This window comes from Artemia sp. Qi Xiang Cuo, chromosome 7, assembly GCF_049724085.1.
Source record: "Artemia sp. Qi Xiang Cuo chromosome 7, ASM4972408v1, whole genome shotgun sequence".
Lineage (NCBI taxonomy): Eukaryota > Metazoa > Arthropoda > Branchiopoda > Anostraca > Artemiidae > Artemia > Artemia sp. Qi Xiang Cuo.
Window position 1 is genome coordinate 66,276,858 of NC_142800.1, and position 14,394 is coordinate 66,291,251.

The 14,394-nt window shown below is 32.7% G+C and overlaps 1 protein-coding gene across 4 annotated transcripts in view; it reads left to right on the top strand.

Moving 5' to 3' along the window:
* The window catches only part of LOC148950616 (uncharacterized), a 107,998-nt gene that overhangs the window by 54,340 nt on the left and 39,264 nt on the right, over window positions 1-14,394 (top strand). For all 4 annotated transcript variants that reach the window (XM_089092514.1, XM_089092517.1, XM_089092515.1 and 1 more), the window contains exons 3-4: window positions 10,901-11,075; window positions 14,139-14,258. In XM_089092514.1, the coding sequence (XP_088948640.1) occupies window positions 10,901-11,075; window positions 14,139-14,258 (295 nt within the window). The remainder of the gene's footprint in view (window positions 1-10,900; window positions 11,076-14,138; window positions 14,259-14,394) is intronic.

Sequence of the window (14,394 nt, forward strand, 5' to 3'; positions counted from 1 at the left end):
GATATGTGCTATTTCAATAGTGTTTGCTTGTGAATTACCTTGTCACAGTTACATTTTCTTGATTTTTCAATGTTCATTTTGAATCATTCAAGAAACGTGATTAAACACGTTTTTAAACTACATGCTATTTGCATGCCTTTCCTTGGCACCTTTCCAAACGAGTGGGGATTCCCCGCTGGTTCCTACACATTGCAAAAAAGTGAGCAGTACGAAAACTCCAAAAGTTGGGTTAATCAAGGTTCACTTAGAGTGGCGCACCACTATAAGTGAACCTAGATTAACCCAATGGTTGGAGTTTTCGTCCTGCTCAATTTTTTGGACGGTGTAGGAACCATCGGGGTATCCCCGCTCGGTTGGGAAGGTGCCAAGGAAAGGCATGCACATAGCATGTAGTTTAAAAACGTGTTTAATCACGTTTCTTGAATGATTCAAAATGAACTTTGAAAAATCAAGAAAATGTAACTGTGACAAGGTAAACCACAAGCAAACACTACTGAAATATTCCAACTCTTGCATTTCAATGAAAGAAATTCGAAATGAACTTTGAGAAAATCAAGAAAATGTAACTGTGACAAGGTAAACCACAACCAAACACTACTGAAATATTCCAACTCTTGCATTTCAACGAAAGAAAATCAAAATGAACTTTGAAAAATCAAGAAAATGTAACTGTGACAAGGTAAACCACAACCAAACACTACTGAAATATTCCAACTCTTGCATTTCAACGAAAGAAATTCAAAATGAACTTTGAAAAATCAAGAAAATGTAACTGTGACAAGGTAAACCACAACCAAACACTACTGAAATATTCCAACTCTTGCATTTCAACGAAAGAAATTCAAAATGAACTTTGAAAAATCAAGAAAATGTAACTGTGACAAGGTAAACCACAACCAAACACTACTGAAATATTCCAACTATTTCATTTAAACGAAATAAATTAAAATGAACATTGAAAAATCAATAAAAAGTAATTGTGACAAGGTAAACCAAAACCGAACACTACTGAAATATTCCAAATCTTTAATTTGAATGAACGAAATTCAACATGAACTTTGAAAAATCACGACATTGTAACTGTGACAAGGTCAACAAAAATCAAAAACTAATGACATAATACAACACTTGAATTTCAATGACAGAAATTCAAAATGAACTTTGAAAAATCAAGAAAATGTAACTTTGACAAGGTAAACCAAAACCAAACACTACTGAAATATTCCAACTCTTGCATTTCAACTAAAGAAATTAAAAATGAACTTTGAAAAATCAAGAAAATTTAAATGTGACAAGGTAAACCACAACCAAACACTACTGAAATATTAAAACTCGTTCACTTCAACGAATTAAATACAAAATGAACATTTAAAAATAAAGAAAATGTAACTCTTATACTTTAAAATTCAAACTATTTCAATTCAACTAAAGAAATTCAAAATAAACTTTGAAATATAAAGAAAATGTAAGTTTGACATTGTAAACCAAAACAATACCCTACTTAAATATTCCAACTCTTGCATTTCATAGTAAGATATTCTAAATTAAATTTTAAAAATCAAGAAAATGTAACTGTGACAAGGTAAACCACAACCACACACTACTAAAATATTCCAACTCTTTCATTTCAACGAAAGAAATTCAAAATGAACTTTGAAAAATCAAGAAAATGTAACTTTTACATTGTAAACCACAACCAAACACTACTGAAATATTCCAACTCTTTTATTTCAACGAAAAAAATTCAAATGAACTTTGAAAATAATGAAAATGTAACTGTGACAAGGTAAACAACAACCAAACACTACTGAAATATTCCAACTCTTGCATTTCAATGTAAGAAATTCAAAATGAACTTTTAAAAATCAAGAAAATGTAACTGTGACAAGGAAAAAAACGACCAAACTATACTGAAATATTCCAAATCTTTAATTAAAAAGAACGAAAATAAAATAGAAATTTTAAAAATCTAGATAATGAAACTCATACGCTTAAATAACAAAAAAATCTCACATGAAATATTCAAATTCTTGCATTTCAAAGAAAGAAATTCAAAATGAACTTTGAAAATTATAGAAAAGTTAACTGTGACAAGGTAAACCACACCCAAACTCTAGTGAAATAATTTATCTCTGGTATTGAAATTATAGAAGTTCAAATGAACCTTATACTATCCTGAGTCTATAGCCGTGTGTAGTTCAAAAACAAACCATTGTGATAGAACTAGTACACATCTTGCATTTCAATGACATACATTCAGACTGACCTTTGATAAATAAAGAAAATGTAACTTTGACTAGGTAACACATAACCAACCACTACTGGAATAGTGCAACTCGTGCATTAGATCGAAAGAAATTCAAAATGAAACTTGAAAAATAAAGATAATGTAACTGTGACAAGGTAAACCATAAGGAAAAAGTACTGAAATATTCCAACTCTAGCATTTCAACGAAATAAATTCAAAATGAACTTTGAAAAATCAAGAAAATGTAACTGTGACAAGGTGAACCACAACGAAACACAACTTAAATATTCCAACTCTTGCATTTCAACGAAAGAAATTCAAAATGATTTTTGAAAAATTAAGAAAATGTAACCGTGACAAGTTAAACCACTGCAAAACACTAGTGAAATATTCCAACTATTGCATTTCAACGATAGAAATTCAACATGAACTTTGACCTCTCAAGAAAATGTAACTCAGACAAGGGCCCCGACACCAAAAACCGAAGCACTTAGGCCACTTCTAGAATTTCCACGAAATAAATTAAAAATGAACTTTTAAAAATTAACAACATTTATCGGTTCCCAGGTAAACCACAACCAAACACTACTGAAATATTCCAACTCTTGCATTTCAACTAAAGAAATTCAAAATGAACTTTGAAAAATCAAGAAAATATAACTGTTACAAGGTAAACCCCAAACAAACACTACTGAAATATTCAAACTCCTGGATATCAACGAAATAAATTTAAAATGAACTTTTAAAAATCAAGAAAATGTAACTGTGACAAGGTAAAACCCCTTAAAGCCCTCTTAAAAGATACAAAAACTATTGATTTAACACAAAAATTTCGTTTTTAATGACTACCAAGTAAAGGAAAACCACACGGAATTAGGCAACTGAGACTCTCAAACCCTGTAAAGCTCTTTTAAAAGATAAAACAAATGACCACCAAGTAAAGAAAAACCACACGGAATCAGGCAACTGAGTCTCTCAAACCCCATAAATCTCTTTTAAAATATAAAAAAACTACTTATTTAACACAAAAATTACGTTTTTAATGGCCACCAAGTAAAGAAAAACCACATGGAATCAGGCAACTGAGTCTCTCAATCCCTTTAAAGCTCTTTTAAAATATAAAAAAAATAATGATTTAACACAACAATATCTATTTATATGACTATCATGCAAAGAGAATACTAACGGAAACAGGCGGCTTATTCCTTCAATCTCCTTAAATCTAAATTAAAATATAAATAAAATTACCACCAAGTGATGAAAAAACCACACGGACTCAGGCACCTGAGTCTCTCAAATCCTGTAAAGCTCTTTTAAAAGATAAAAAAACTAATTATTTAACACACAAATTTCTTTTTTAATGACCACCAAGTATATAAAAACCACACGGAATTAGGCAAATTAGTCTCTCAACCCCCGTAAAGCTATTTTAAAAGATAAAAAAACTAATTTTTTAACACAAAAAATTTCGTTTTTAATGACCAACAAGTTAATAAAAAACACACGGAATAAGGCAACTGAGTCTCTAAAACCCCTTAATGCTATTTTAAAATATACAAAAACTACTTATTTAACAAAAAATTTCGTTTTTAATGACCACAAATTAAAGAAAAACTACACGGAATTAGGCAACTGAGTCTCTCAAACCCCTTAAAGCTCTTTTAAAAGATACAAAAACTACTTATTTAACACAAAAATTTCGTTTTTAATGACCACCAAGTAAAGAAAAACCACACGGAATCAGGCAACTGAGTCTCTCAAACCCCTTAAAGCTCTTTTAAAAGATACAAAAACTACTTATTTAACACAAAAAATTTCGTTTTTAATGACCATCAAGTAAAGAAAAATCACACGGAATTAGGCAACTGAGTCTCTCAATCCGCGTAAAGCTCTTTTTAAAACTGTGACAAGCTAAACCAAGACAAAGCACTACTCTCGTGGAACTCAATCCCCATTTAACTCATCCCCCGGGCAACTGACCCCCCTTGTAACTGAACCCCTGTATAACCGAAACCCCCAGGTAACTGTACCCCCTGTAACTGAACTCTCATGCACCTCAACCCTCCATGCAACCCATCTCCCGCAAAACACTATTCAGTCATTTTCTCGTACTCTCGTGGAAATCAATCCCCATTTAACTCAACCCCCGTGCAACTGAACCCCCTTGTAACTGAACCCATGTATAACCACCACACGGAATCAGGCAACTGAGTCTCTCAAACCCCTTAAAGCTTTTTTAAAAGATACAAAAACTACTTATTTACCAAAAAATTTTCGTTTTTAATGAACACCAATTAAAGAAAAACCCCCCGGAATCCGGAAAATGAGTCGCTCACACACCTTAAACATCTTTTAAAAGATACAAAAACTACTGTTATAAAACAAAAATTTCGATTTTAATGACCGCACAGTAGAGAAAAACCAGGCGGACCTAGTTCGCTGAGTCTCGCAAACCCAGGAAAGCTATTTTAATATATCAAACATATAATAAATTCAAACAAAATTTCTTTTTTAATTAACACAAAGTGAAGAAAAAAGCACTCGGTATCAGGCAACTGAGTCTCTCAAACCCCTTAAAGCTCTTTTAAAAGATACAAAAACTAATTATTTAACACAAAAATTTCTTTTTTAATGACCATCAAGTAAAGAAAAATCACACGGAATTAGGCAACTGTCTCTCAATCCCCGTAAAGCTCTTTTAAAACTGTGACAAGCTAAACCACGACAAAGCACTACTCTCGTGGAACTCAATCCCCATTTAACTCAACCCCCGTGCACCTGAACCCCCGTGTAACTGACCCCCTGGATAACCGAAACCCCCGTGTAACTGTACCCCCTGTAACTGAACTCTCATGCAACTCAACCCTGCAACTCAACCCATCTCTCTCAAAACACTTTTCAGCCATTTCTTTTTAAATTGACAATACTTTTCAAACGTTACTTATGTATTATACAGACCACATCGGCGAGGTAAAGCTAGGTCAAGTCACAATGTCATTCTATCGTTACTTTTCACTTAAGCTATTGAATACTTTCTAGCAATGTCTCTTGTAAGCGTCAAATCTATTAAGTATCTGAGCTTATTCTTTGTATTGTTGATGCAAGCATCCCATTCTTTAATTACCCATGAGGCATTCTTAACCATCGCAATACCTTTACGCAAATATCTTTTCGCAAAAAATTCGCAAATCCCGTAAACTAAAGAAGTAATTACCCTTTTCAAAAAACATTAGTCCTTCTATTAATGAACCCATGAAACGAAACCAGTCTTATAGCATCACACAATCTTTACTTATATGAATTGTAAAGAAAACTATTCCTTTATTCAAATCTTAATCACCAATCAAGTTATACTCGGTCCTCTTTGAAAGAGTGTAATGACCTCTAGAATAGAATACCTATCGGAAAAACCTGTTTGGTACGGGGGCCCCATAGAATTCATTAGAAGGACTATACTATCAAGCTTAAAACGAAAACAAATATTTTGCTATTAAAGTATAAATGAAACTTAAAACGAATAGAAATTAAATACCAATCAATGTGAACAAACATACAATATATATTAATGTAAATGAATAAATAAATATTAAAACGAGTGAAACTTAAATTGAATGTGCAAATCAAGTTTGAATCGAATAAAAATAACTACAAACAAGAGTTTGGGTATCTGTTCGTTTTAAGTTTCATTTATACTTTAATAGCAAAATATTTGTTTTCGTTTTAAGCTTGATTTTCATATTCAATCTAAGCATTACTCGCTTTAAGATCTATTTATTGATTTATATTATTACTTGTTGTATGTTTTTTGCTATGATTGTTCTTTTTAATTTCTGTTTATTTTTGGTTTGATTTGTTCAATAATAGTAATTTCTGGTGATGTTTGTTTAGAATTTTAACAGGTATTTGTATCTCCTGAGCTTAAGTTTAAAATGGCCTTTACTTTTCTTTGAAAAACTTATTTTTCGGAAAGTTTTTTTTTAAATTAATCAAAATAAACGCCAGAAACATTTTTGTGCAATAAGAAGGGAGATGTCACCTTGCAGCATCTTTGTGGACATTAACCACATATTTCCATGGAAAAATCCTGCCAGAAAATCTTATCCCCGCTGAACACTTCCCTTGGACAATTCCACCGTAAAATTCTGTCCATATATAAAATTGTGAATCCATAGAGGAAAAAAGACAAATAAAAAGAATTCTATAGAAGACTTCAGGGTAATTCTTCCCAAAAAGTTTCTCCCCTCTGGACATTTTCCCAGTTAATCCCAACCCTTGCGAAAAAAAAAATCCGTGTGTTTCCCAGTAACATAAACTATTGGTAAGCAATGGACAAATTACAAAACTTAAAAAGGCACTTATACCTCTACAATTGGGCTCTCTGATTGTTTTGTAGTTATGGAGGGAGGAAGATACGTCAAAGGATATATTTTAATGCCAAAATATCCCAACTCTCATTGAGCCTTCAGATAAACGAAGAATTAGTTTTAAGGGAGAGACGAGGGGAGGGTGGAGGTAGAAATTGATGTATAATCCCCGGGACCATAACCAGGACTTTTGTTTGGGGTTAAACGCATAGACCCTTAAGTAACATTAAAATTCAAAACGAATATAATTATTTTGTATATAGGGAGGGTTACACCCCCTAAACCTTCATCCTTTTCATAATAAAGTCTGACTTTTCCCCCAATGCTTCAAGAGGAAATGCTCTAATAGAAGAGCAATTTGACCAAATTTTTTACTTTTTCTTATAATGTTTCAGGAATGGGTGGTTTTTTTTTGCCTTTGCTTTAAACAATAAACATTTTAGTTTGTATCTTTTAGGGCATAAATGAATAAAATAAATAATAAATGAATAAAATAAAATAAATGAATAAAATACTAACAATTAACATCTGGTTAAATCTTTCTCCCTCCAAAAGACTTTCATTTGAGCACAAGTTAAACTTCCAAATTTAATTCGTTTTAAGGTTATTCTAATTGTTATTGTCGTTAATTATTGTCCTTCGAAAAACTTGCTCATTTTGTATAACTTATTTAAGAGTTGAAGTTTATTTTAAAAGAGTTTTCCATCAGTCTCAACCTTACGTCATAGAAATTTATAACTGTTAATAATTGTTAAATATAGGAGATTAAGGGAATTAAAGCTTTTAACCGTTTAGAACAGGAAAATAATAACAATTATAATAATAATAACTAAACCGGTATCCAAAACTCAAAAATAAGAGTATTGACCGACAAATCGAGAATATCAATTTGAAAATTAGAAAAAAAATTCAAAAATAATTTTCTGTAAAATAAAAACTTCGTTGTTACTTTCTCAAACTATGATTTATTGCATATAAGATAAACGGATATTTATAAATGTCGGTGTTCTGATAAGCAAAAGTACGAATTAATTCTCTGCGGCAAAATTAATCTGAAATTTCAAAGAATGAAGATGAAATCTATTTTTCTTGTGCATCTAGTTGCAATTGACACATTTATCCTATTTTATCATATAATTAATCTGTTTATGTAGGCTATAAGAAAAAAAACTTTACAGTATTTGGAGAGTGCCCAAAAATTCCAAAAGAGAAAGACAGTAAGTACTGTTATATACTTCCGTGTCAAAAATGTGCTTTAATTGTATTGGTTTACTTTCGTGATGTCATTCAACACACGTTTAAGCCAGTCACATCATTACTTAAGGGGATTAAATAAAAAAAACAAGTTTTTTTTTAACTGAAAGTAAGGAGTGACATTAAAACTTAAAACGAACAGAAATTATTCCGCACATGAAAGGGGATCCCCTCCTCAACGCCTCGCTCTTTACGCTAAAGTTTTTTATTGTTTTAAAAAATGAAGTTGTGAGACAGAGTCAAACTTTAGCGTAAAGAGCGAGGCGTTGAGGAGGGGACAGTCCCTTTCATATACGGAATAATTTCTGTTCGTTTTAAGTTTTAATGTCGCTCCTTACTTTCAGTAAAAAAAACTTTTTGTTTTATTTAATTTCTGAACGTTTTTAATTAACGCAGCTTTGATTTTGGCTCACCGTACATGAATAATTAAAACGAAATTCGCATATTAATTTTCCTTTTTTGGCTAAATGGCTTTCTTGAAATTTTGTTCTGACGTAACTTACGAATTGATTTACGTAACGAATTTCCATACTAGTATGGTTTTATTACGTATATTAGGGAGTTCGCTCCCTAGTCAGTACTTCGCTCTTTACGCTAAAGTTCGAATTTTGTTCGAATCACAAACCGCTGAATCACAAAGGCCGGTTAATTAGAATAGATAGCTCTTTTGAAATTACTAAAAAAAACTATAGCGTAAAAAGCGAGGTATTGACTAGGGGACGAACCCCCCTCATATACGCAATCCTTTCCGTTCGTTTTAAGTTTTAATGTTGCTCCTTACTTTCAGTTGAATTTTTTTTTTTTTTAATTTCTGATCGTTTTTTAAATTATGCTGGGAAATCCGGTGCCCCCTTCACGGAAATGCCCTTCCTCCAAGGAAAGATCCTCCTCTGTGACACCCTCCTCTGTGACACCTACTTTGACCCCCCCCCCCTCCAGAAAAAAAATCCTCCTGAAAACGTCTGTATACTTCGCAATGAGCAATACTATATGTAAACAATGGGCAAAGTTTATAACTTGCAGTCCTTCCGCCGGGAACTGTGGGGGATTAAGTCATCCTGAAAGACATATTAATTAGATTTTTGACTATGCTGAACAAAATGGCTATCTAAAAATTTTTATTGGGTGACTTCGGAAAAAAATGAGCGTGGGAGGGGGCCAAGTTGTTCTCCAATTTTTTGGTCACTTAAAAAGAACACTAGAACTTTTAATTTCCGTTCGAATGAGTTCTCGCGCAATATTTTACGACCACTGGGTCGATGCGATCACCCATGAGAAAAAAAAAACAAATAAACAAGCATCCGGGATTTTTCTTCTGGCAAAAAATACAAATTCCACATTTTTGCAGATAGGAGCTAGAAACTACTATAGTAAGGTTCTGTGATACGCTGAATCTGATGGTGTGATTGTCATTAAAGTTCTATGACTTTTAGGGGCTGTTTCCCCCTTTTTTCGAAAATAAGGCAAATTTTCTCAGCCGCTTAACTTTTAATGAGTAAGACTAAACTTGATTAAACTTATATATTTGAAATCAGCATAAAAATCCGATTCTTTTGATGTATCTATTGGTATCAACATTCCGTTTTATAGAGTTTTGATTACTATAGAGCCGGGTCGCTCCTTACTTACAGTTCGTTACCACGAACTGTTTGATTCAATACATTGAAAGATCACCCTTTCTCGTCCATTATAAACTTTTTTTTGTTTGTGTGGTCAAACTATTTGGAACCGATTGGATGGTCTTGCCATAGCTTTTAGAGCTTGAATGAGATCTGAGTAAACGATAGAAAACAAAAAACTGACACCTAATTTGGCCGAAATCATAAAAAAACATCAAACTTCTCCCGCTTGTACTGGAGATAGAGAAATTCAGATTTAATTAAGTTTACATCATTAGAAAGTGTGAGTTTATTTTTTCGATTAAACGGAGCCATATTTTCTTTTTAAAGGTCTGGAAAAGGCAGTCATTAAAAATTTCGGTACTTATGTGTTATAGCGACCACACACTGACCTTGATCTGTAATGAAACCGGTTTTCTGTGTCCGCTTGGAGATAATCAGCTTAGCCTGAGCGAGAAAAACGGTATCTATGCAGGCATATTTTAATTAAATATTTTATGTATAGAGGATGTTAGGATAGGTTACGTTAGGGTAGGTATTTAATATAACGCCTTCTGGGAACCCTGCTCTCCATAAGCAGGCCGCCCTTATTATATTTTCATCATATTTTTGTATATTTCATTTTGATTAACCTGACTTCAATTCCTTGGTGTGGTCGCTAATCGCTATAACACGCAAGTACCAAAATTTTTAACATACCTGCTAGGAAAACGCTAAGAATCAGCTCAAATGAAATATCATTTGAGTAATTAGGTAGATTTGGGAGTTCCCTGTGGTGCTACTCACTTTGATTGAAAACCTTGCCGACCCAGGAGAAATAAAATTTTGGTGTTTTTTCAGTCAAAATTCATGGCCAAACCACAAATTGTCAACAGCTTTCAATTATAGCTAACTCCCTGAGAGAGTTCACTAATTATCTTTGTCTTTGGGACTGTCAGCCGACATTGAGGCTTATAAAATGATTTTTAAGGCGTCGAATTCTCTAAGTCTATATCAGAAAGGGAAACAAAATAATATCGGCTCCTTTCCTATTGTTTATTCACTTGTTATTTGTAGGCTATATCCAATTTTGAGCCTGAACACAAAACATGATTGGGTGTATTTTTATGAAATGTTAAGCAGGTACAAGGAGCGAAAAATTTTTGAATCACTCTGACCCCGAATCTCAATACTTTTGTTGGATCAGCTGACTCTAAATTGTGCATCAGGTGAGATATGTCAACAGTGTTTGACATGGTCCGAACATATTTGCTTACTTTTCATAGGTCTAGTGAACCGAATCCGCCCGTCTGTGTTATCTTTCATTGTAAAAATCGACATTCAGTCATTTATTTTTGACGGCTACATTTTAAAACTCAGTTTTTTGGAATTGGTCCAATTTTATACTAAGTCTTCTATTTGGTGTCTATTTTCAGGGTTGTTATTCTGGCGAAATATTGCCCAATTCCCATGTCATATGCACTGAGGATGGAGAGCTAAGGTGTATTGACGGCTGGGCTGGTGACCATTGCAACATACCTAGATGTAAAAGAGGTTGTGATCCCATGCATGGGTATTGTACCTACCCCGGAGAATGTAGATGCAGAACAGGTAAACTATTTCTAGCTATTAATTGTTTGTGTCTCATATATATTCGGTTATTTGCCCCTTTGAGCCATATTGAATTTCTCAGAATTATTGGCATAGTTGTGTGAAGTTACTAAAAGCTTTTTGAAATAGGTAGCTTCTTAGTTACTTTTACTTTAAACACTCTTAAGAAGTGGCGATTGACAAACATGTTAAATAAGGTAAAATTTTTCTAGTTGTTTTTATTGACTTGGAAGTCTAAATGATTTGCGATAATTTCTCCACCGCTTAAGCCATCTTATTTAGACAAACATTACATTACTCGTATCATATTCTAATTTTTAAAAAGAAATAGATGACAATATTTTGCAAAATGAAAAATTTTCAAATTTCTCATCCCATTCTATTAATCATTTATATACAAAATTAATTAACTATTTAATTATATAATACGTTTTAGAATTAAATAATCCAATTAAATAATACGAATAATACACTAATTATTTACTTAAATGATTATTTCATTAAAAATTTGAATAAACAATAAAGTAAATATTTAATTAAATAAATAATTAATTCTTTAATCAACTTATAGATTTTACACTCCAATGAATTATCTCTGCTCTGAGTTTGTCTATTCTTTTCTCTTTTTCTTTTTTTTTTGGTTTCAATGTCATTTTAAGTTTTAGTTAATATTAGAAATAACCTAGACCTAAATACTTTCTCAAATTTACGATGTAACCTTAAGATCAAACTCATAACATATGCTTGAAGGCCCAGCAGTTTTGGAAGACTGCCAAGAATCATTTTTTGACCGAAAAAAAAGCAGAGAAAATCAACAAAAGATTTCTGAAAGTCCTAAGCCTGTTATCCAAGCTATTCATTTTTCTGTCGATACCTTACCTTTGCTTAAGAAACTACCTCCTTTTTTCTATTTGTCAAATAAGAGAGCATAGCCTAAAAACAAAAAAAAATCATTTAAAATAATTAAAAGGAGTGTAAAAAGCCCCCTACATTTCTTTTGTTTTAATTCACCCTTATTCTCCAATAGAAAACATTCCTTTCACAGAATTCCTTCAACGCTGATGGGTTCAGCCAATCACAAAAGTTCTTAAATATGAAAAGGATGCCTAATAGCTCGTAGGAAGATTAATATGCAACTCTCTGTAATCGTGAAGTGGGCAAAATTATTACTAAAGTTTTTAGTTGTAATTCAAAATTTTTCCATCAACAGTACTTCTTGAGAAATTTTTCATTCATATCTGCTTTTCATCTAAGCCCTTGAATAAGATATTAGAAGCTCCATTCTTTCTCACTTGAAAATGATGAATTTTGTAAATGACAGAAATTCAAAATAATTCCAGGAAGGATATTCAAAATCTAAGCTCATTTCCTTTGTACTTGTGCTACCTCGTGATAATATTCTTATTCCTAGTGTGGTTTATTTAAGCTCTATTTTAAAATTAAATTAAAATGAGTTTTTTTCAACTGAACATTATTAGCAACATTAAAGCTTAAAACGGAAATTATTTTGCATATGAAGGGGGCCACCCCCTCCTCAACCCTCTTTACGCTAAACCCTTAAAGCTATTTGAATTTTCTTCTCATTCATATTCAATGGTTCTTGTGATAAGGCTCGCAGGAAGTGTGCAACTGTACTCTTTCTCAAGAAACTGAGTAAAAAAATCAAAATTTAGCGTAAATGAGCGCGGGGTTTAGGAAGAAGCAGTCCTCCTAATATACGGACAAAGTCTTTTTTAGAACTTTTAAATAGCTTATTATTCTACTTAAACGGCCCTTATGTTTCAGGAGTCTTTCTTAAAAAAATTGGGACAAGAACTCAAAAAATAGCGTAAAGAGCAAGGTATTAAGAAGGGGTCAACTCCCCTCATTTACGGAACAATTTCTGTTTGTTTAAGTTTTCATTTTCTTCCTTTCTTTCATTTGAAAAAAACTTGTTTTTTTATCTAATTCTTTTATAAGGGTATATACCAGAAAGTGGTATCAGATATCAACCAACTTGGTTACAAGAAAGAGCTAATGCCCTTGTTCCATTGTTTTGGGCTGAGGACCATTACACCCTCTTTTAGAGACAGATGACGGGAGGGGGCTTGATTTTTGTCAACTGGGTATTTACAGAAGAAGTTCTGTAAATAGAACTGAGCCAAATCTGGTGGAATATAAAGGTAAGTCAGCTAGCTGTTCCCTTTTGAGGTTCACTTTTATCTGGCCTCTGTGTGCGGTAGGGAATTCCCTAAATTCTTGTCATCAGGGTGACCACCAGATACAAATTATGTAGCTAATTCAAACACAAAACTCATCTATTTTATATTCAGTAGGCTAGGCAGACAGGTAGGGTGTTGATAAATCTCCCTCCTTAAATATGAAACGATGCGTACACACGCACACACGCTCATAAACACACACATGAGAAATTTGTAGTATGATGACTAGTCATTGTAATAAAGAAAACAATGCAACACAAAATATGTTGTGTTGCATTTTCTGACCCAAAAATCTTCTTTACCAAGGGAATCTAAAATGATGCAGAACAATTTCTTTTGTTCTGAAAAGAAAAAAAAATGAACGACTCAAGGCTCCTCAAGAAAAAAAAACGTTAGAATTTATGATCTTGGCCAGTTAGGTGATTGCCAGCTGATTCTGTTCAAGAGTATACACACAAAACACATCTAAAAGCCGAAACACACACAAAAGGAAAAGAAGAAACAAAAAAAAATGTCAAAGTGTAAATTTTAGTCATGGGGTAAGGATTTACAACAAAATTAATAAACATTGAAGATAGTCTTCAGTTTTAACTTCCTGAAATGCCAAAAAAAACTGTTATTAAATCGCAAGTAAAGAACACACACTACAAAAACACATAAAAACGCAGTAAAGAGCAAATAATATTACTAAAACGTAAAGTTACAATCGTTCCTGTGATCACCATCAAAAAGTATCAAATCAAAGCCATTTGTTCCAATTGCCCTGTGTTGAAAAACAGAAAAAAAAACCTGCACAACTAATAATACTTAACAACCTTTCACTATGTCAGTTGATTTGTCTTAGATTTTTGTCATCTTATAGGCTACGGAGGCCCATTTTGCAATGTCTGTCTTCCTCTGCTTGGCTGCGTTCATGGAACATGTAATAGAGGTTTGGATTGCAATTGCAAACCAGGCTGGACCGGGAGACTATGCAACATACGTAAGCCTTTATTTTCAATTGTGCGAACAATCATTACTGGTACGAGAAAGTGCTTATGTCAATCTTCAGCAATGGCATGCTAATTATGTAGCAAATGTCAAAAGTAAATGCGCAGTTTCTCTTTTTTGGTTCACTG